This window comes from Carcharodon carcharias, chromosome 7, assembly GCF_017639515.1.
Source record: "Carcharodon carcharias isolate sCarCar2 chromosome 7, sCarCar2.pri, whole genome shotgun sequence".
Lineage (NCBI taxonomy): Eukaryota > Metazoa > Chordata > Chondrichthyes > Lamniformes > Lamnidae > Carcharodon > Carcharodon carcharias.
Genome location: NC_054473.1, coordinates 120889176 through 120910319, shown reverse-complemented (window position 1 = coordinate 120910319; position 21144 = coordinate 120889176). Strand labels below are relative to the sequence as shown.

The following is a 21144-nucleotide window of genomic DNA, read 5'->3' as shown; positions in this document are numbered from 1 at the left end:
GTTTGTCCCTCAACATCAGAAAGAACTGATCGTTTGGCCATTTTATTTCATTACTGTTTGTGGGAGCTTGCTTTGTGCAGTTTGACAGCTATGTTTCTCCATGCTACAGCTGTAACTACGCTTCAAAAGTATTTCATTGGCTGTGAAGCAATATTAGAAGGCTGCTACTTCTGATAGATTCCTAAAAGCCAGAGTGCATCACGGATGGGAAAGCCTCTGGTAAAAATTTGTACAAAATTAGTTTCCGAGCAAAAGTATCAAACCTGTTGTGGATGATGCATTTTACCTTTAAGATACCTTTTTTTAATGCCCAACCTCCACCCATTTTTTTTTTATAAGGAACCCACCTTGCATGCTGCTTATATTAACTGTTCAACTCATGACATCATCCCGGGCACAGCCCATACAAAAAAAGGAAGCACAATTTTAGGGATAATGAAACGCATTTATATAGCACCTTTGACATAGAAAAATGCCCCATAGAGGCATAACCAAAAATATTTGTAATGTACCATTTCAAATTTTTAAAAATGAGACTTGGTCCCCCAAATGCTGCGAGTTTCCTAACTTGGTTGCACAGGTGCTTGCTTTGCATAGTTACTGCAGGTGTCTGGTACATTGCCCAAGTGGAGAATCTTTCTGTTATTCTAGAGTGTGATTTTTGGTAGGCTCCTCCATGATGTTAGGACCCTGTTCTCAGCCAGTTGCAGGTTTTGAACAATTGCCTGGAATTGCAGCAAGCAGTTCTCCTGATCTCTTGCTATGAATCTGGTGGAAGCTTGGCCAAAAGCTTGGAGAAAAGGTCTCAAACCCTGCCATTTCTGCAGGGTTTCCCACCCACAGTCAACAGTGGGAGATCATGTAAACTCCATCCTGTGCAGAAATTACGTCCCAATGTGCTTATTACCAGGCAGGGCATTTCTGTGTGTCTCTACAAAAGTCTTTGGAAGCTTCTTGGGGATAATTTTAAAAAGAAGCTGAATAGAAGCAAAGAGACCATTGAATGCTTTAGCCCTGTTACTCACTCTTAAAATATTTGATCTGAAAGGGCTGGTGTCTATCACCAGATAATGTATAGCTTAGAGGAAGGAGAACAATCTGAAATATTGCTGATACTATTTTTTTCTCTGTTTGACTCTCTTTCAGGTACCAACATGTTTGCTGAAGCTGTTTCTTACATTCAGTCCCAATACGAGACCAAGAACAAGTCAGCGAACAAGGAGATCTACACACACATCACCTGTGCCACTGACACCAATAACATCCAGTTTGTTTTTGACGCAGTAACCGATGTGATTATTGCTAACAACCTGCGAGGGTGCGGACTGTACTAGAGTCAGTCTGGCACTGTGAAGGTGGCATTTTTGGAGACAATTCTGCCGCTGGTTTTACATCAGATAAAAGCAAAACAGCCAGCTGCTGCTCAGGCACAGAGCAGAATTGGACAGATTTTATCTTCATTTGCATACACACATGGGCCAGGCAGATGTATGTACACACACACCCCAACATGTGCACCATGCCCTCGGGAATGCAGTTATAATGCCACTTTTGCATTGATGATTTTTTGGCGGGCCTCAATGTGTAAGCAGCAATGTAACTCAGGAGACTACTGACAGCAGTACAACCAGAAAGTGAGAGTCCCCCTCCAGGAGGCTGTCTCATGGTGGTTGAAATTTGCATTAAATTCAGTATAGCTCCATCCTTAATGGTACTGAACCATTTCACTCTCATACAACCATTCACATTGTCAGTCATGCATGCACACACACCCAGTTCTAATACTCAGGATGCGTACACAGACACACTGTGCATGCTTGTGTATTTCTCTTTCAGTCAGTATTGTCTATTCCCTCTCCCTTTTTGTTCATGATGTTTTCAATTTGACTAAATTTCTCCTCAGGTTCACTTTATCTGAAAAGCTTTTTTTTAAAAAGAACCCAGAACCTATACCATTCAGTTGCATTTCAATTTGAAGGAGAAGTGGTTATCTTTTAGGTTTCTTTTGATGTAGTTGCTGAAATTAGAAACGTGCCTTGCTTGGGAAGAGCTTGCTTAAGGATTGTCGGCCTTGTGCTGAGATCAGTGAGCCCGAGGCGGTGTCGATACATTGGTAACTAGACCTGCGTTGCCTGGTCAGGTATCTGTTGGGCCTGTGGTACCTTTATCAATTTGGAGCAAGGGAAGCTGTATGGTAGTTGTGGGCAGAGCCAGTCAGTATTAAGACTGTACGTGAATACTATCCATGAGTCTGCCCTCTTCAGATTTTGCACCCACTGATGTTGGAACCTAGCAACTGTCAATATTTGTTGTACCTAACACAGTTGATCAATCAGTAGCACTGAAGTTCATTTCCAAAACTTTGGTTACAATCATACAGGAGGCCATTTGGAGCATCATGCCTCTGCCAGTTCCGTGGCAAAACATGCTGACTTTTCTTGCTAGCTAATTGAAGTGGAAAATATTCAAAATATTAAATAATAGTCCTTTCAATTACTTCACAATTCTAACTTCTTGAAAGCTATGTGTGCGTGCAGGAGAGATCCACGAGCATTAAAAATACTTATCATAAATCAAAATATATACTAAAAACTACAATGTATATTAAAAGCAATAAAATACAGGTTGCATTAAAATAGACTTTATTTTGTCTGCCCCATTTACAAGTGATTGGCCTTTTACAGGATGCTGATCCTTAATATTGTGTTTGAGACGTTTGCTGTTATGTTGAGTATTATGCAGTGTCCCACCCGCCCCCCCTCTCTCACCGCAAGTCACAGAGCAAGTTTCCCTAATTCTGACATTATTCCACATATTGTAATACCACTTCTGGTTGTGTTAAAGCTCCTGACTGGGCTACTAGCTGTCTGGGGGAGAAAGATTCAGAAATTACTTTCTTCAATGTTCCTGAGAACACTGGGACACGATCCTGTCCCTGTGAGAATTAACAGAGCCCCACCCCAAAGTTTTGGACAGAGCTCTCAGTATGGAACAGACAACAAGTGGTGTTTTATATTCAATGTTTTAAGTAGCTCTTCCATTTGAGATTTGCAGATGTTTCCTTTGCCTGCTCTATAATGCCAGCTGGGTGTTTATTTACCCACCAGGAGCAGGGATACACCATATTGTACCTGCCCTAGTAGCTGGAGGAAGGCAACATTGAGACAGTGTTTCTTAGTCTGGTTTTATTTCAATGAAGGACAGACTTGAATACTATATTGCCTGATCTCTCTACAATCCTGGAGATCCAGTAGTTCACTCCCTCTGACAATATATGTGGTATTGAACTAATCACTGCAATAAGTGATAACACATAATTAAGAGTAGTGTTAGAACAAACAACCAGGCTTGGCTCCCGAGAGTTTCACCTCTTATTAGTGACTTCAAGAATCTTCAGTGACTAATAAATAGATCTGTCAACCTAACTAGGGCAGGCCTAGGCAGGGAAACTTGGTACACAGGAGAATCCCAGATAGCAGCCTGATTGTGACAGCATTTGATTACTCCAAATTGCTCGACTTAAGGAAAGTGTACATGGCAATGACAAGTGATAGTAAAATGTATATGAATTGGGATAGAACGGTGCAGATATTAGAGCAAATCTAGCCATACAGGGTTGCTGAGTATTATACATGCTCGGGTACCAAATCAATGACAGGGCTGGTTCGTGGTATAAGTATCAGCCATTGTAGCCCAGGAATCTTGGGCACAGTTCATTTACTGGAAACCGAACCGATATTGGTAGTTTAGGAGTGATTAGTATTGGGTCACATAGGAGCAGCTGCATTTGACTATAAATGGAATTTGGCAGTAAGGCATTCTTGTTCTAGAAGTTGACTTCCATTCTATATCCTGGGGTAATGATAGGCTTTGGTGCAAGAGGGTGGGGCCTGTACTGGGGTGTGTACCAAAGCAAATATCAATACAGTAGGCTATCCCAACTGACTTCTCTGCAGAGAAACATGTTTTAACAATCTGGTATGGGATAGACACCTGTCCTCTTTTTCTGTAGATGGGATGAAAGAATTTGTGGTTTCCTAGCACCCTTACTATCTTGAATGATGAGTTAGTTCAGTGGTGTTTGGTTGTTTACTTCCTCGCCATTACTCCCTGTGGCGACATTATGTAGAGATTCCATTGTTCCGATGGTTGTTGCTGGCTGCATGTTGCAGTTCCACTGTCAGTATTAGTGTAAGTCTTCAAAGCCACCTGCTAGCTTTGAACCACTCACGCAGGTCTGCCAATAGCTGTAAAGGTTTTGAAGACCAATTATGCTCTCTTACCGCTGAAAATCAGCCCACTAGCTCTGTACTATGCTGGTATTCCTTTCCAAAGTATTAATCACAAACTGAGTGATGTCTACGCAGTGCCATAACACGAATAGGAGTGGAGTGCTTCAGGTAAGCGAACTGTGTGAAACACGAGTAAATTTGTGTCCAATACCTAATCATGAGAAAGTTTGTACTCTTACAGTATGTGCCCGCATTCAGTGGCTGTCTCTTAGTCACTTCTGTGTAGGATTAGGAACTTAAATGTAAGTTTGAGTGACTGCTTAAGCTAACCTAGTGCTTTATTACACATGAATGAGGTTGTACTTAAGTCATATTTTAACAGTGAGTATCCGTCTGTTTATATGGTAGATTGTCATTATTTATTTCTGTTCTTAATGTATTTATTCGTAAGTTGTCAATAAAGTGCCAGCTCTTTCCTAGTATGCGTTTGCCTCTTATTTGTACCTGACCTAATGATACTGAGTACATTCTTAGATCTACAATCCTGGAGTTGAGGACTCCATTCAGACTTCTTTCTCCAATTTTCAGTTTTAAGGAGTCAAGGCAGGAAAAAAAGTGGAATAAATCTTGGTCCCCAGATATTTTCAGAATGTATTTTCATGTTGTTTTATTTGGTGTGCCAGTTCCAACTAATGTCTAGCCATCATTCCTGCCCCAAACTGGGATAATTTTTGTTCTCTCTGTAGTTTCCAATAGCAAAATCATCTACCCACATGCAACTTGGATGTACAGTGATTGATGCAGGTTCCATTGATTCCCACTCCACAAGCTTAACATTTAATTTTACCTACCTTTTCCCACAGGACCTGAGTTTCAATACATTTATGATTCTAATAAAATGAACCAATCTGTACTACAAACCTTTGAGCATGACATTCTGTGACTGATAGGCAGGGAAGATATGATTGTAGTTGGCCAAAAATCTGAGAGTTCCCCACTCTACCCTGGTCCCCACCAGCTCAATTTTTTTTAGGCGGGGTGGGGTGTCAGGGTAAAGTGTTCTGCTTAGTGAATCAAAATGCATCCTGAAAACTATTGACAGTGACAGTAAATGTCATGCATCGGCTCTTGTCTGGCAAGCACTGTCCACTTTCCTCTCCATGTGATATGTTGAGCCTTCTATATCAAACAGTCTCAACATTGTAAATGTACATCACGGCCTGCAGTGTTAACACAAAGGCATTCAACTTCCCCTATTATGTCAACTTCTCAATCCAAAGGCTTCTCATTATCTTGCTATGTTTGCCAGCCTTGTTAGTAGATTCTGCGATCAGATTAGGTCTGCCTTCTGTCCTGACACTAATGCTCTGGTAAATCAAAAATGAAAACACTGAAAAAAGTAGGATTAGCATCTGGATTCAACCTGGATTTCAGGCCAGCTTACAGTAGCACAAGACAACAGAATCTGTGCTAGTTTCAACTCCAAGTATGTCCCCAGTTCATTTTAAAATATCAGTGCTGGCATTATGCAGAACAATTATCAGAGCTCACTCAGTTCTGTTGAAGGGTCATGAGGACTCGAAACATCAACTCTTTTCTTCTCCGCCGATGCTGCCTGACCTGCTGAGTTTTTCCAGATAATTCTGTTTTTGTTTTGAATTATCAGAGCTCATTCACTCAGGAAAAAAATCTGTACATTTCATCTGCATCAACACATTGAAATGCACCCCTTTCAGATTAACTTATCGACCTTGAGTATGCACTATGCAGATACCTTCTTGTTCATGTGCCAATTCACTCTCTAGTGATAGGTTCCAAAAACAGTTCTATTCTCAAGTCTCTGCCAGTGTATGAACTGTGGAGTGGGCCAGACTTTGCAAGAAAGTTATGGTGATGACTTATTGTATCACATCTTGAGCAGTTTGATATAGAAAGCCCATGGCAGTCTTGGTGCCATGGAAGTTTGAGTACTCCAGTTAGGATGGCCTTGTGCAGTGCTGTTTGCTTGTAGCTGCTCAGAAGGTTACATAGGATCCCTGTATATGTACACTGTAAACTGGGTCAAACTGTATACCCACTCTGATATATTTAAGAGAATGTGCCTGGTGGTGGAGAAATCAGTTTTCATGTGTCTGATATCTCATAGTTGAGGAATACATCCATATGATGTTCTTGTGGTGTCTATATGTGCATACAACAAAGTATCACTGCCTAATTTTATACAGCTTGTGATGCGGCTTAATGAATTAGTGACAAGACCTCCCTGAATGGATGAACTGAAAAGTTCCAGTGATTGGGCTGTATGCAGTCAGTAAAATTTTTTTCACCTGTTGCATTACTTTGTATTTTCATGCAGTTGTTGCATTTACACTTGTCGGTGTATTGACATTCTAGAAAATTTGAACACATTTGCTTTTGTTATTGCAAGGTCAGCTCCTAGATGCTCTTTGGAACTGTCACTGAAAAGTAGATGGAGAGAGCGCTTGTCAATGACTGAGTGTATGATCTCATACAAATCCCATCCATATATCTGACTGCTAGACTACAAAATTTCTTGCTTTCCTTCTTGCAGCCTTGTGTAGCCATAGTGCCTGATTCTGAGCACGGTCAATGCAGGGCTTCATGAGCATGTTAGAGGCATAGGTGAAAGAATTTGAGCTAACAGTTTTCAGTATTGTGGTGTTCAAAAAGAGGGAAGTGTTATTATTGAACTAATTGTCATTTGTCAGGAAAGGCTGAAGTCTGCCCAGGTAAAATTACATGGATGATAACTGAACTCTTGACTGATCTGTTGGGAACTGCACCATATGCCAGGGAATGTGGTAGGGTGTTTTGCAGCTGAACAAAGGACAGTTAAAGGGCTGAATCATTGAGTAAAACCTTATGGGACAGAAGCCCCACGTGGTCAATGCAAGGCCATCCAAAATTGCAATTATCTCATTATCCATGCATTATTTGGTATTATATGCGACAAGCTTAGTAATGGCTGTTGTGGATCTCATTCTCCATTCCACCTTCCCTGCACCCAATTGGGTCCTGTGATATTTTAACCTGGAAAGATTTCTTTTGTAAATTGTAATGGCACCTTTAACAATCTGCAAGCATGGGTTGTAAGTAGACTTGGCATGATATGTGTGACCAAATTTAAATTTCAAGAAAAGATTATGAGAATGGTTCCAAGAATGAGATACTTCACTTACTTGGATAGATTGAAGAAGCTGGGACTGTCTCATCAGAGAAGGTTGAGGGGAAATTTAATAAAAGTATTCAAAATCATGAACAATCTAAACAGAGTAGATAGGGAAAAACTTCCCATTGGCAGAAGAGTCAAAAACCAGAGGACCCGATTTAAGGTGAATGGCAAAAGAACCAAAGACGACATGGGAAAAGAAACTTTTTTTACGCAGTGAGTGGTTAGGATCTGAAATCTGCTTCCCACACTACCTGAGTGTGGGAAGCAGATTCAATCATAGCTTTCAAAATGGAATTGGATAATTATCTGAATTTAAAACCTTTGCAGGGCTATGGGGAAAAGGCAGGGGGTTGGGACTAACTGATTTGCTCTTGCAGAGAGCCAACATGTAGACAACAGACCAAACAGCCTCCTCCTATATTAATTCTATGATTCCATTCTATTCTAAAACCTTTGGAGGTCATCAGCAAAGGGCTAATTGATGTGAGTTTCTAGAATGATCAACAGCAAATACTGAATGTTTAAGTGTTGGAATGCGAGTGAGTGAGTGTGTATACTGCTGTTTGTGTCTGTCCATCTGAACATTGGACTGTCTGAACTTATTTGAAAGCTTACTCGTATCTAATATCTATTTGGCTCATGTTTATTAACTAAAGTCGTTCATACAATTTCCCCTTTCCAGTGCTAACGAATCCTCCTTCTTTCTCTTTCTTCTTTCCCTTTCCCTTGCTACAGAACCGCATGCACGAGTCTCTTATGCTGTTTGATTCCATCTGTAATAATAAGTTCTTCATCGACACCTCCATTATTCTTTTCCTCAACAAGAAAGACTTGTTTGCTGAGAAGATCAAGAAGTCGGCTCTTACAATCTGCTTCCCTGAGTACACAGGTAGGAGTTTATGACTTAAACTTTCCCTTCCCTTGTCTCTCTGAGCAGCAATTCCCTCTGTGTGTGCATGTTTGTTTGTGCATTTGGCTTTGTCCAACACAACTCATTCACTCTCTTAACTAACCCTTTTTCATTTCAAGATTGAAGGGCACATGTCATCAGAAGTCTCTGGCCTGTTAACCATGTATGCATGTGTGTGTATGTGCAAACAGTGGAGCATTGATGGCTGAAAATATGCAGGGGCTGGGGTACATGCTGGGAGGGCAGAGGAATATTTGCAGATTTGTGCTTCCAGAATATTTTCAAAGTCTTTAGGGTAAATATTAACCCCATGCAGCACTGTAAAACAGATGACGGTGAAACAGCAGTTTGTTTTACACCTCATTGACTTGATAGGAATAACAGTCAGGAGAGGTGTAGAACAGGCTGCCAATTGGCTAGCAACCATTTTATATTGTCAAAGTTGTCAAATCATACTTTGAAACACTTCAAAGACCTCAAGCGGGCTGTGGTGGGTTTATGAACTTAGATTGCACTGCCCCTGTAATCTTTTGATATTAGTTCAGGAACAAAGTACAGTATGCATTTAAGTCAAAAGGTATGACAAGAGTCTCCTTGAGAGCTGCAGTAGCATTTATACACACTTTTGAAAATAACAAATGTCATTTAATTGTCATACTTTTTTTGTCTATATGTGTTGCTTCTGTAACTTTGACTATATTTGTCCTTATTTTAACCCATGTATCTGTGCATTTTATATAAGTTTATATCTGTATGTATGGAACTGCTTTTGTCTACATATGTATGTGAAGTTTTGTTTGCATATGTGCATCTCCATGCCTCTGATTTCTGTTTATCTGCTTCTGTCCACATGTATATTCATAGGCACACACCAATGGGTGAATGTATACCATCTATAAATGCACATACCAGTGTGTACCTACACCTTTGTATCTGAGGATATGTACATGTGCATATATCTGGATATGTGCATATCTGTCTGTGCTCACTTTCATGTATGTACCTATCTATACAAATGTTTATCTAGGTTTGTGTATATCAAGAGGCATGTATATCTGTGTGTGCGCGCTTACATCTGAGCCCGATTTTGTCTAAATATATGTTTACAGAATAGATGGGGAAGAAAATGGGGGTTGGCTTTATCAGCAAATGTTTCTATCACAGCACAGAACAAAAGGATTTTCTAGGATGTTGCATACAGAATCTATATGAATAAATGTAAGAAATAGAAAGGTAATTGGTAGAATTCTGAATAATAACCTGTCATGCACTATTGATAGAGAGGTGGAGATAGATAGAACTTTCAGAGAGATTTGTGTAAGGACAACAGAACAATAATGTTGGGTGATTTTAACTATACCAAGGTTGACTGGAATAAAGATCATATATGTGGTTAAAGTAGTAAACCCTTTTTAGAGTGCTGCCTGGATCATTGTTTCTAATCCAACAAAGAAAGAAGCATTGCTTGATTTAGTTCTGTCAAATGAAGGGGCACGAATAGCTGATGGGGCAGGAGAATAAATGTGAAATAGTGATTACAATATTCTTAATGTCAATGTCAGAATAGGAAAGGTTTATGGAAGAGTCAAAGGTAGGGATGGTAAGTCCAGAGTGAGATAAGAACGGATCTGACATAAATTAACTGATTAAGTAACAGGTTGGAATGCAAAATGTTGAAATAGGAGAGGGACAAATGCAAGATTAATATATTCTTATAAGATAAAGAGAGGGTGCATCAAAGTATAGAGTTCCATGAACAAACAGGAATTAAGACTTAACTGAAAAAATAAAGACTTGCATTTATATAATGTTTTTGACCTCAATATGCCAAAACGCTTTATAGCCAGTGAAGTATTTTGGAAATGTAGTCACTGTTGTAATGTAGGAAATGTGGCAAACAATTTTCACACATCAAGCTCCTACAAACAGCAATATGATAATAACCAGATTATCTGTTTTTACAGTGTTGATTGAGGGATAAATATTGGCCAGGACACCAGGGAGAGCTTCCTTGCTCAACTTCAGAATAGTGGCATGGGATCGTTTCAGTCCATCTGAGAACACACTGGGCCTCAGCTTAACATCTCATCTGAAAGACTGGCAGTGTAACATTCCCTCAGTACAGCACTGGCGTGTCAGCTGAGATTCTGTCTCAGAGACAAGTGCTACCAACTGAGCCATGGCCAACAGTTTAAAAAGCTTAAACTTGAACTCTGAAACTTAAAATGGATGCATAACAACATAAAGAAAATCGTGAGGAACATAGGAAGGGACATGAAAAGGAAGATTCAAAAGGCTAAAAGAGGATTTGAAAAAAAAACTGAAAAGTGTAGGACCACGGGTGTAGAAGGGAGCACAATTGTGAAGATATGAAGGTGATATTAACTAAATATTTTACATTGATTTTTACAATGATGGAAGTGAGCATGTAGGGAGGATATGGAACACTTTTAGAGTGAACTGTCAAAAATAAACGGCTTCTAAAACACTCAATGTGGAAAAGTCATAGGAGCTGCAGGCTTGGCGGCTGAAAGAAGAGGTAGCTGTCCAGAGGCTCTGGACAAAATGTTTCAACCTTCATTAAATACAAAATTATGCCACTGGAGTGGCGATGAGCTTGCAATATTACATTGTGCACTCATGCACATGGGATCAAACCAATGCTTCCCAAACTTTTTCCTGGTATGACCCTATTTTAACGCCTCAGACTTGTGACCCCAGAGTCATTGAGCAGAGCGGAGCTGGGGTGGCGCCAAAATAACGTCAGCAGAACCATTATTATTTTACTGTTAAAGTGCCAAAATGAAACAAAACAGCAGGATAATAGCCTTCAGTGCTGCATTATTGAAGTTTAAAAACAAGAGCGTAATAATGTTCACTACTGTATCAAAGTGTCAAAATAAGACAAAACAGCATAAAACACATGTAAAAGCTATAACAAAAACAGAATTACCTGGAAAAACTCAGCAGGTCTGGCAGCATCGGCGGAGAAGGAAAGAGTTGACGTTTCGAGTCCTCATGACCCTTCGACAGTTCTGTCATGAGGACTCGAAACGTCAACTCTTTCCTTCTTCGCCGATGCTGCCAGACCTGCTGAGTTTTTCCAGGTAATAATGTTTTTGTTTTGGATTTCCAGCATCCGCAGTTTTTTTGTTTTTATATTTTTGTTTTTATCTCTGTGTAAAAGCTATAGTTAGGTTTCCTCATCAGAAAACAAAATTAAAACGCCCAGTAAGTTTACATTGTTAAATTCCTATATGAAATAACTTTTACATTTAAACATGTAAAAGTTGCTAAGCTTTCTACTCACCACCCACTTGCTGCCTCTCCTGCAGGCCGACTCTCTCTCTCCGTCACCACTTCCTGCCTGACCATCCCGCTTTTCACTTTCCTGCTAGACCCATCTGCTCGTTGCTTCCATGACCGACTATCTCTGCTTCCCTGCTCAACTCTCCCATTCTTAAAAACAAAAAAACTGCGGATGCTGGAAATCCAAAACAAAAACAGAATTACCTGGAAAAACTCAGCAGGTCTGGCAGCATCGGCGGAGAAGAAAAGAGTTGACGTTTCGAGTTCTGTCGAAGGGTCATGAGGACTCGAAACGTCAACTCTTCTTCTCCGCCGATGCTGCCAGACCTGCTGAGTTTTTCCAGGTAATTCTGTTTTTGTCTCCCATTCTTTACTTCCCTGCTGACCCTCCTGCTTGCAGCTACTCTTGCTCACTTCCTCCCTCTCGCCAACCCTCTCCTGAGCCCTCGTTCACAGCGGGGGATTGAGCGAGGAAGCAACTAGGGGGAAGAGTCACACAGGAAAGCGATGAGCGGGAAGGTCAGGCAGGGAAGCAGCGAGCAGGAGGGTCGAGAACGAAAGCAGCAAGCGGGTGTCGTGATTCACAAATTATTTCAGATATTTGTTGTGCCCCATACAGTTTCTTTGCAAATATTGGTGTACAACTCTTGAAGTAATGGATTTTGTTATCCCTGATGTTGAGAATTATTTTATGTCAGAATGATTGCAATCCTCCCCGTACGATTTGAAACTATGATCCTATGAACAAAAGCCATTTTAATTATTTTTCTTGGCCGTTAGCAATTGTTAAGGGGCACTTACTGCTACTTGTCAGCTTTATTTATTCCAAATTGTGCTTGTCAAAGCTTCAGATAGCATATGCCAATGAGAATTTCGCAAGTTCTAGGTGTGCAGATGTTACTTCTGGCCCACTCTCTCATCACACCCCTCCCCCACTTACCGTTCCTCCAATTGAGATTCCCATTGAGGCTGCGAGATGGGAAAAAGCGCATCATGAGACCTCGGAGCTGGTCCTAGGATGGAGACTCCTCTCCACAGCTGCCATAACCCCAAATTTCGCCCTGCAACCACACTGGGGGTCGCAACCCACGGTTTGGGAAACCCTGGCTTACACCTTGAATTCGTGTAGCAGTGTTAAACATGTAACTCTTTCGAGTCTTTTAACTCTTTCGAGTGTTAAACATGTAATAGTGAATTGGCAGCCCATTTGACATCTCTCCCATTGACTTCAATATCGATAGGCTGCAGCTGCTGAACTCAGCTTGGTTTGCTGAAGATTACTACTGAATTTTCTACCTGCTGTTGTAACCTTTGAAATTATGCATTGGTATTTGTTTTTAAATTCATACACCACATTACATTTTCCCTTTTGTTTTGATCAGAGTGTATCTCTAATCTTGCATCAGCATTGTTCAAATTAGTGCTTAATTCCTTAGAAACTGATTATGGCATATGACATTGATCTCCCACAACCAATTTCAAACAAATAGTTCCACCATTTGTCTTTAGGTTAATCATCCAATCAATGTAGTTCCTTTGATGACGATAGGTCATCCCATAGAACTTTACAGCCAATTAAGTACTGAAGTGTGTTGTTACTTTGTAATGTAGGAGAAACAGCATCCAATTTGTCCACAGTAAGCTTCCACAAACAGCAATGTGTTAATAACCAAATGATTTGCTTCTTCAGGTGTTGGTTGAGGGGTAACTTGGTTTAGACACCAGGGGGAGGGGCAGCTGAGGCTTTGGCTTAATAATTCATCTGAAAGCTGACACCTCTAACAGTGCAGTACTCCCTCAGTACTGCACCAAAATGTCAGTAGTATGACTTGAGCCCATGACCAACTGATTCAGAGGTGAGAGTGCTGTCCAGTGAAAACGTTGCCACAATGTTGGGATTGCCTGTATAGTCAATGGTACAAACAAAAAAGCTGAGCTAATGTATCCTCAGTGATGGGCAGGGAGTTGGGGGAGTGGGGAATAGGTGTTTGGGTGTGTTTGTACTCATCTGCTTTCTGTATTGTGGAATCTATTTGATGGTGGCCGGTCTGGTTGCCATCTTCATCAGTGACATTCCGAGTGGACTGTTGAAAGCCCTCCTGGACTTCCAAAAGATGGTGTCCACCATGAAAGGTTATTAGACTCAGAGGTGGAGATTCAGGAAAATGTTATGGAATCGATAAAGTTTTGGCTGGAGGAAGCTTCCATTCCTCTCGACATCCTCTCCAAAGCAACACAGCTGTAATTTGGAGCCTGGTGGTCTAAGTGATTGTGGCTACAAACCTAGCATCTTGACTGGTATATGTTGGTTCCAGTGTACCACACTGCTGTTCCCCAAGAACCCAAATCCCCATCCCCAATGGCATGTAAGTAGATAACTAGAATGCTGTCTGTTGAAGCTACGATTCAGACCTGTCATGAGGCAAGTACTGTTTGAATAAAGAAACAGCATAGGAACAAGGCTTGCTTCTTACTGATCACTGATTCCAAAAATGTGGAAAGCCAAGTTGAAGGTCAAAGCTCCATTTAGGCTATGGTGCTCACATGTTCAGTGCCACATTATTGCCACTGTGAGCAGCATCAGATATTTAATCTGGAACATGACAAGTAAAATGCAGTATGAAGTTAAAATGACAAGTAAAATGCAGTATGTCGAAGGGTCATGAGGACTCGAAACGTCAAGTCTTTTCTTCTCTGCCGATGCTGCCAGACCTGCTGAGTTTTTCCAGGTAATTCTGTTTTTGTTTTGGATTTCCAGCATCCGCAGTTTTTTGTTTTTATCTCTGCAGTATGAAGATGCCTATCATGGGTTTGGGCAGGGTTGATTGCACCAGTTAATTAAATTGCATATTTACAAATGTTACAGTGTGATTTTACAATAGCATGAGTCCATCAATCACAGAAATATAACTGGGAGTCTGACACCAAAAACCAGCTTCTTCTAATTGCTGAAATGTTAAGACAGTCAAACGCTCCTTACAGTTACCATGGTTGCTACTTACACTATGTACAGCCCCGCCTCACTGTTTCCATTTATCAAGTGAATTTTCTTTTTCCAAAAACATACCTTATTTATTTGTAAAAGCACATTCCAAAACATTCATCAAAACATTTCAAATTGAAAATTAAAAGTGCAGTAGAATTCAACTTTTCTCCATACAGCATGTTCCACTCTCAGATGCCTCAATACAATTTCAATACTCTTGATATTCACAATATACATTACACATCAAGCATATAGCCCAAGGCATTCTACACAGTTTCCAGCCCCTTGGTGTACTATGGATGAAAGGAGTGAGACAGTGGCCTTTCCCCATTGCTCCTCTGCGGCAGCTGCCTCAAGCTTTGGTGCCCCTTAGCATGTAGTCCTGCACCTTGGAATGTGCCAGTCTACAACTCTTTTCGTTGTAAGTTTCGAGCAAACCAAAGAGTGTCTTTCAATGAGTTGATGGTCCTCCACTCGCAGTTGATGTTTATCTTGGTTTGTGTCCCTGGGAACAGCTCATAGAGCATGGAGCTGCTTGGGATGAATCTTGATAAAACCACTACATCTCTCTCCAGGTCTTCTTTGCAAAGGCACATTCCAGAAGTTTCCATTTGAGTGAAATAATTGAACAAACTTTTCCCATCCTACTTACTTACACTTCGTCAGATGGTCCACGAGTCCTGTTCTTTTGTTAAACATTGTGCAAAACTCTTGACAGTGCTGGGCAACTCATTCCGCATTTCAAAGTCCCCATCCAGATTCTGTAACATTCATTAACTTCTCCCAATCCATCTCCCAGATTAATTTACATTTTTACACATCTGTGTCAACAATTCCAAAAATTACATCAGAGCTGTGGGGTTGATCAAACCACCCTTAAGGCTGCCATGTAACCTTGTAATTTACTGCTTCACCATGGTTAATAGCACTGAAGAAGTATTTCAGGTATTGAAATATGATTGTAGATTTACATTGAAGCTGACATTGATATTAATTACCGAGTGAGGTTCATGGATTTACATGGCTGTATCATAGTCAACTGTTCACCATTTTGAAGTGTTGGGTGTAAAAACGATTGGTCTCAGGATCTGTTTTAATGTCTCCATAGCAACACCTCTTTGGAAGATGGATTCTGCTATCAGGCCTCAATTAGAGTGAGAGATTTAAGTTTTATACTGAGAATTATAAAATCCTGCACACAGGAGAGCAAAATGATTGCCACAAATGCTCCATAAAATAGTTAAGGATGCTGAAAGAGATCCAATGACTTCACACTTGAGACTCCAACCATTGCAGAGCCGCAATTGACAAAGCAATAGAACACTGAGTCAAAACACTAGAGTGCAAATCAGAGGAAGACATGCTTAAATTGGTTAGCACTCTGATCAGAGCACACCGTTAAATACTGTGTCCATTTGTGATTCAACTCCTTCACTATGCCAACAAAGGAGATAGGAAAGAGAACAGAATTCTCCATTGATGGCTTGCCTAACAAGGTTGTTTGTAAAATCAAAATGTGTGTGTTGTGCCATTCCTTGCACTTAAGGCTGTTTTTGTTCCACTCTGCCCTTGCCTTTAGGCCCCAATACTTACGAGGATGGTGCAGCCTACGTTCAAGCACAATTTGAGAGCAAGAATCGCTCTCCCAATAAGGAGATCTACTGCCACTTGACCTGCGCTACGGATACTGGCAACATCCAGGTGGTCTTCGATGCCGTCACTGACATCATCATTGCCAACAACCTCCGAGGCTGCGGCTTATACTGACTCTACGGTCTAGAGGCAAATTTGGTGATGATTATTGAATGCAAGTTGGTAAATAAAGGCATAACGTATATAATTCTTTTTAGTTATCATAAGCTGCCAACAGAACTAGACTCCTGAAACCTGCAGCCTTATCACAAACTTGTACACTGTTAACACAGTATTTCACTGGATTTTCTGCTTTAATGACAAATTTTACAAAAATCTTTTAAAAAAACACAACCCCACACCCATCCCTGAACAGACAAGCCCTTTTCTTGGTACCATGTCTGCCTGTTTTTAACACATGGCCCGTACTCTGGAATCAGTGTGACACTTCACCTTCCAAGCACAAGGCTGAGTTTCCAGTGTTTAGTTCCGTGGCAGCTCTTTGACTAATATGTTAGGAAACCTGAGGACGCACAGGACAGCACCATATCAGCTGCATTGAGCCTCCCTCTTCATATGGTGGAATGGAACGGCCCTGAGTTAAGCACAGCAACAGCCTTGGAGCTTTCCACTCTGACCGAGGGAGGAGAGGGGCTTCCGTTTACTAAAAGCTTGAAGGTCTATTTTTTGCCAGAGAAGTTTTTGTTTTGTTTTATTTTTCTTTGACTGTCCTTACCAGTGCCAACCTGCCCTGCCATCCATTCCCCCACTTCCACTACCCTTCCCCACCCACCCCACCTCTCCCTTTGATGAGCTTGTGAAAATGGTTTAGATAAGTTGGTGACCTGATAAATATTTCTCTTCCTCCCTCCCCTCAGAGTGTGCATGAAGAATCTCTTGTGTGTTTTGTGTGATGGGAAGGTTCCCTCAGCCTCTCATTCTGCAGACTGTATAATGGACTATCCTGGTGCCCTTATGTACAGATAGCATGATCTTTGGCCTTTGTGAGACACAGCCTTCCTACACGGTCAATTCAACTTTCTGAAAACTGAATGGTGGTTGTGTGTTTCAGTAGAATGCTGTAGATCTGGTTTTAGCCAAGTCTTTAAAAGTAGAAGCTAAAATAATAAATTATTAAAAAAATCCATTTCTTGTGCTTTGTAGCTTCAAAAGGTTATTTTTCCCTTTTTTAAAATTAAAGAAATTTTGCTGAGAGGTTGTGTACAACACTTGGATTAGTTAAGCCAAGTTAATGTTTGGATTATACTGGTTCAGCACTGCTTTGGTTACTCTTTAGCCTGACGTCCTGCATTTGCAACATCTTTACTAGGCCTGGAGTCTTTCAACCCACACTATGGCGCCTGACTGTCCCCCAAGACAGTGCAACTGTACAGTAACGATGAAACTCTGTTTAGACTTCTCTTAGTTCTAATTGTATTGGGATTTTAAAAAATTAAACTTGTTCACCCTTCAGGTTTGTATAGAAAAGCACAGCTCTCACTGGCCAAGTAGGTGCAGTAAAGATGTCCCCGTTTTACAATATTTGCTATGATACTGTGTAATATATAAGTTAGGCTTCCTTTCTTTCTCGGTGAACGTCTGTGCTGCTATTTCTTCTTTTTAGTGAATGGTGTTTTCTCCTGTGGGATGTTAGTGACGCAAACACCTCGAATGTAGTGTTTACATTAAAGCCACAGTTTTCATGACCAATATTGTTTGTCATTTCCTAGTTTGATTGAAAGCAAGGTTGCACCCCACTGTCTCATTCTGAATAACGCGTGACCTTTAAACGCTGACAGCAAACCAGCTTATAGGAAAATGGTGGCCGCCATGGCGGAGGCCTTTCTACTTTATTTATTGATTCGTTTCTTGCTGGTGTCTGTTCAACGTGGCCAGTCTCTTTTACAGATGATGGAATATTCATGTGTAGCTCTTCAATAAAGAGGAAATTTGTCAGTAACACCAGTCTCCAAACCTCTGGTTTTCAGATTACAATTGTTCCTTCTTTTTGTGTTTTCATTTATTTGCAGTGTTTGAAAAGTCATTTTCTGTTTCCAACCCCGTCATAACACATGAGAGCTGCCTGACCTCCTGAAGCCAGTGCCCATCTCTAGTGGAACAGTTGGTAGTGACAATGACACAAAGCAGTGCAGAGAAGTTATGTCTTCAACTTCACATTAAACTCCTTGCACCAGTAAAAGGCTTCAAGTGGCATCTCCTCTGAGAGATTTCAGATAAGAATATAGATAGGATGAGTCTTTGTGTTTCGAGATCTATCCTGACTGATGGATTGGAAGACTAAAGACAGGCCTCTTAGTTAGAACATAAGAACATAAGAAAAAGGAACAGGAGTAGACCATTTGGCCCCTCGAGCCTGCTCTGCTATTCAATAAAACCATGGCTGATCTTGTGCTTCGATCCACATTCCCATCTAACCCCGATAATTTTAGATTCTTGTTAGGCAAGGGAATCAATCTACCTCTGCCTTAAAAATATTCAATGACCCTGCCTCCACCACCTTCTGAGGCAAAGAATTCCAAAGTCGTACAACCTTCTGGGAGGAAAAATTCTCTCAGTTATTTGACGACTCTCAAAGATTTTGTTGACTGGTCACCCTCTCTAATTTTATCCCTTTTAACATCATGTTAGGTTTCATCCTTATGTTAGCCCACATCTTCATTTAAACACCCAATGGAAGGGATCATTTACATGGATCATATCCTCAAAAATGTCCAGTTTGGAATCCAGTAATTTTTGCATGTAAGATGCCAGTTTCTGGGTCCAAAGTCAATGGTGCATCCAAATGTTGCATCACTTATTCTAACAATGGTTAAGTAGATGTTTCCACCTTTCATTAATAATATCGGCAAGCTCATAATTATTTTGAGTTGACAACATGTTTGGTCATTTCTAGCCTAAAGACTTAATAGTGAATTAATTTTATTTTAGATATTACCTCATTGAAGCAGATACATAGCAACTTTACAAAGTGGGAGTTCACGAAAGGTTCATGAACTTGGGGCAGTATTAGTTTTGTGGTTCGTAGAGGCACATGCATACTCTGAGAAGAGTACCTTTAATCCTGTGGGTTTATCATTAGTACAGTGATTTCTGCTTCACATTAATTTGAACTGATAGTGTCACATGAGAACAGTCATGATTATAGTACTTCAATAGTTATTCAGCAGCCTGACGTAATGATATGAAGACAGGAATTTGAATCCCACCATGGCAGCTAGGGCATTTAAATTCAGTTAATTAAATAAGTCTAGAATTTAAGAAAAGCAACTAGCATAGCAGTAATATTACTGGATGAGTAATCCAGGGACCTGGACTAATGCTCCAGAGATATAAGTTCAAATCCCATCACAGAAGCTTGGGAATTTAAATTAATTAATAAATCAGTTTATAAAATAAATTGCTAGTTTCATTAACAATGATCATAAAACTACTGGACTGTCATTAAAAAAAAATCTGGTTCTCCTTCAGGGAGGAAATCTCCCATCATTACCTGGTGTGGCCTACATGTGAATCCAGACCAACAGCGATGTAGTTGATTCCTAACTGCCAGCTGCAATGAACCAGCAAGCCACTCAGCTGCATCAAACCATTACAGAAAAGTTAAATACAGTTCCAAGGGCAATGAGGGATGTGCAATAAATGGGGGCCTTGTCTGTGACTCCCAAACCCATGAATATTTTTAAAAATCATTAGTGGTGAGCATTAACTAAAATCCATCTGGCCCATGTGACCCTCAGCAATGTGGTACACTCTTGACAACCCCTGAAATGGCAATTATGAAGGTGACTCGCCACCACTTTCTTGGGGGAGTAATCCAAGAGTCAGTTTTTAAAAAATAGGGTTGAGCTGATTCTGTAACCTCTACAGTGAGGGTTCCTGGAGGGTGGGAGTTTTGCACTGCTTCAATTTGATATTGCATGCAGTATAAATCTGCCAGTTAAACCTAACTGACTTAAAGTGTTCAACACAGATTTCCCTCCTGATCTCAAAACACTGAAGTTTTTAAGTCCCTGTGGGCCAAACCAATCTCAGACAAGCTGGAGTCAAGGGATACAAACTGGTTCTAAGTCAGAAGGTTATGGGTTCAAGTTCCACTCCAGGATTTGAGCACAAAAATTAACACTAACACTCCAGTGCAGTACTAAGGGAGCATCGCACTGTCAGAGGTGCCATCTTTCTTATAAGATGTTAAATCGAAGTCCCGTTTGCCTGCGCGGGTGGATGGAAAAGATCCCTTTGCAATACTTCAAAGTTATCCCTGGTGTCCTGGCCAATATTTATCCCACATTCAACATCATTATCACATTGCTGTTTGTAGGAGTTTGCTGTGCACAAGTTAGCTGCTGTGTTTCCTACATTCCAACAGTGACTACAAAAAATTCTTCATTGGCTGTAAAGCAATTTGGGGCATTCTAAGGTCATGAAAGGTGCTATTTAAATTAAGGTCTTTCTTTCTATTTTGAAGAAGAGCAGGGGAGTTCTACCAGGTGTCCTGGCCAATATTTTTCCCTCAATCAACATCACAGAAACAGATTATCTGGTCGTTATCATATTGCTGTTTGTGGGAGTTTACTGTGCGCCAATTGGCTGCCATGTTTCCCACATTACAACAGACTCTACACTTGGTAAGTATTTAATCGGCTATAAAATGCTTTGGGATGTCCTAAGGTTGTGAAAGGCACTATATAAATGTTAGTCTTTAAAGGAAAGGTCTTCAACCCACCCCAAGATCCAACAAAGAGAGGAATAAAGGTCCCAGTTTTAATAAGCAAGAATAGGGAAGTGAGACAGTCACCAACCACCACACCCAGCACCCCTCTCTCCCAACCCTCTTCCCTTCCCAGTCTCAGTAGCATGAGGC

General features: G+C 40.7%; 1 protein-coding gene across 2 annotated transcripts in view; it reads left to right on the top strand.

Moving 5' to 3' along the window:
• The window catches only part of gnao1a (guanine nucleotide binding protein (G protein), alpha activating activity polypeptide O, a), a 436666-nt gene extending 418698 nt beyond the window's left edge, over positions 1-17968 (top strand). The window contains exons 7-8 of one of the 2 annotated variants that reach the window (XM_041191937.1): positions 8161-8314; positions 16210-17968. In XM_041191937.1, the coding sequence (XP_041047871.1) occupies positions 8161-8314; positions 16210-16397 (342 nt within the window). In that variant the 3' untranslated portion in view covers positions 16398-17968. Of the gene's footprint in view, positions 1-1146; positions 1335-8160; positions 8315-16209 lie in introns of those variants that run through there. The other variant, XM_041191938.1, reaches the window with a different exon arrangement.
• Positions 17969-21144: the final 3176 nt, after the last annotated feature.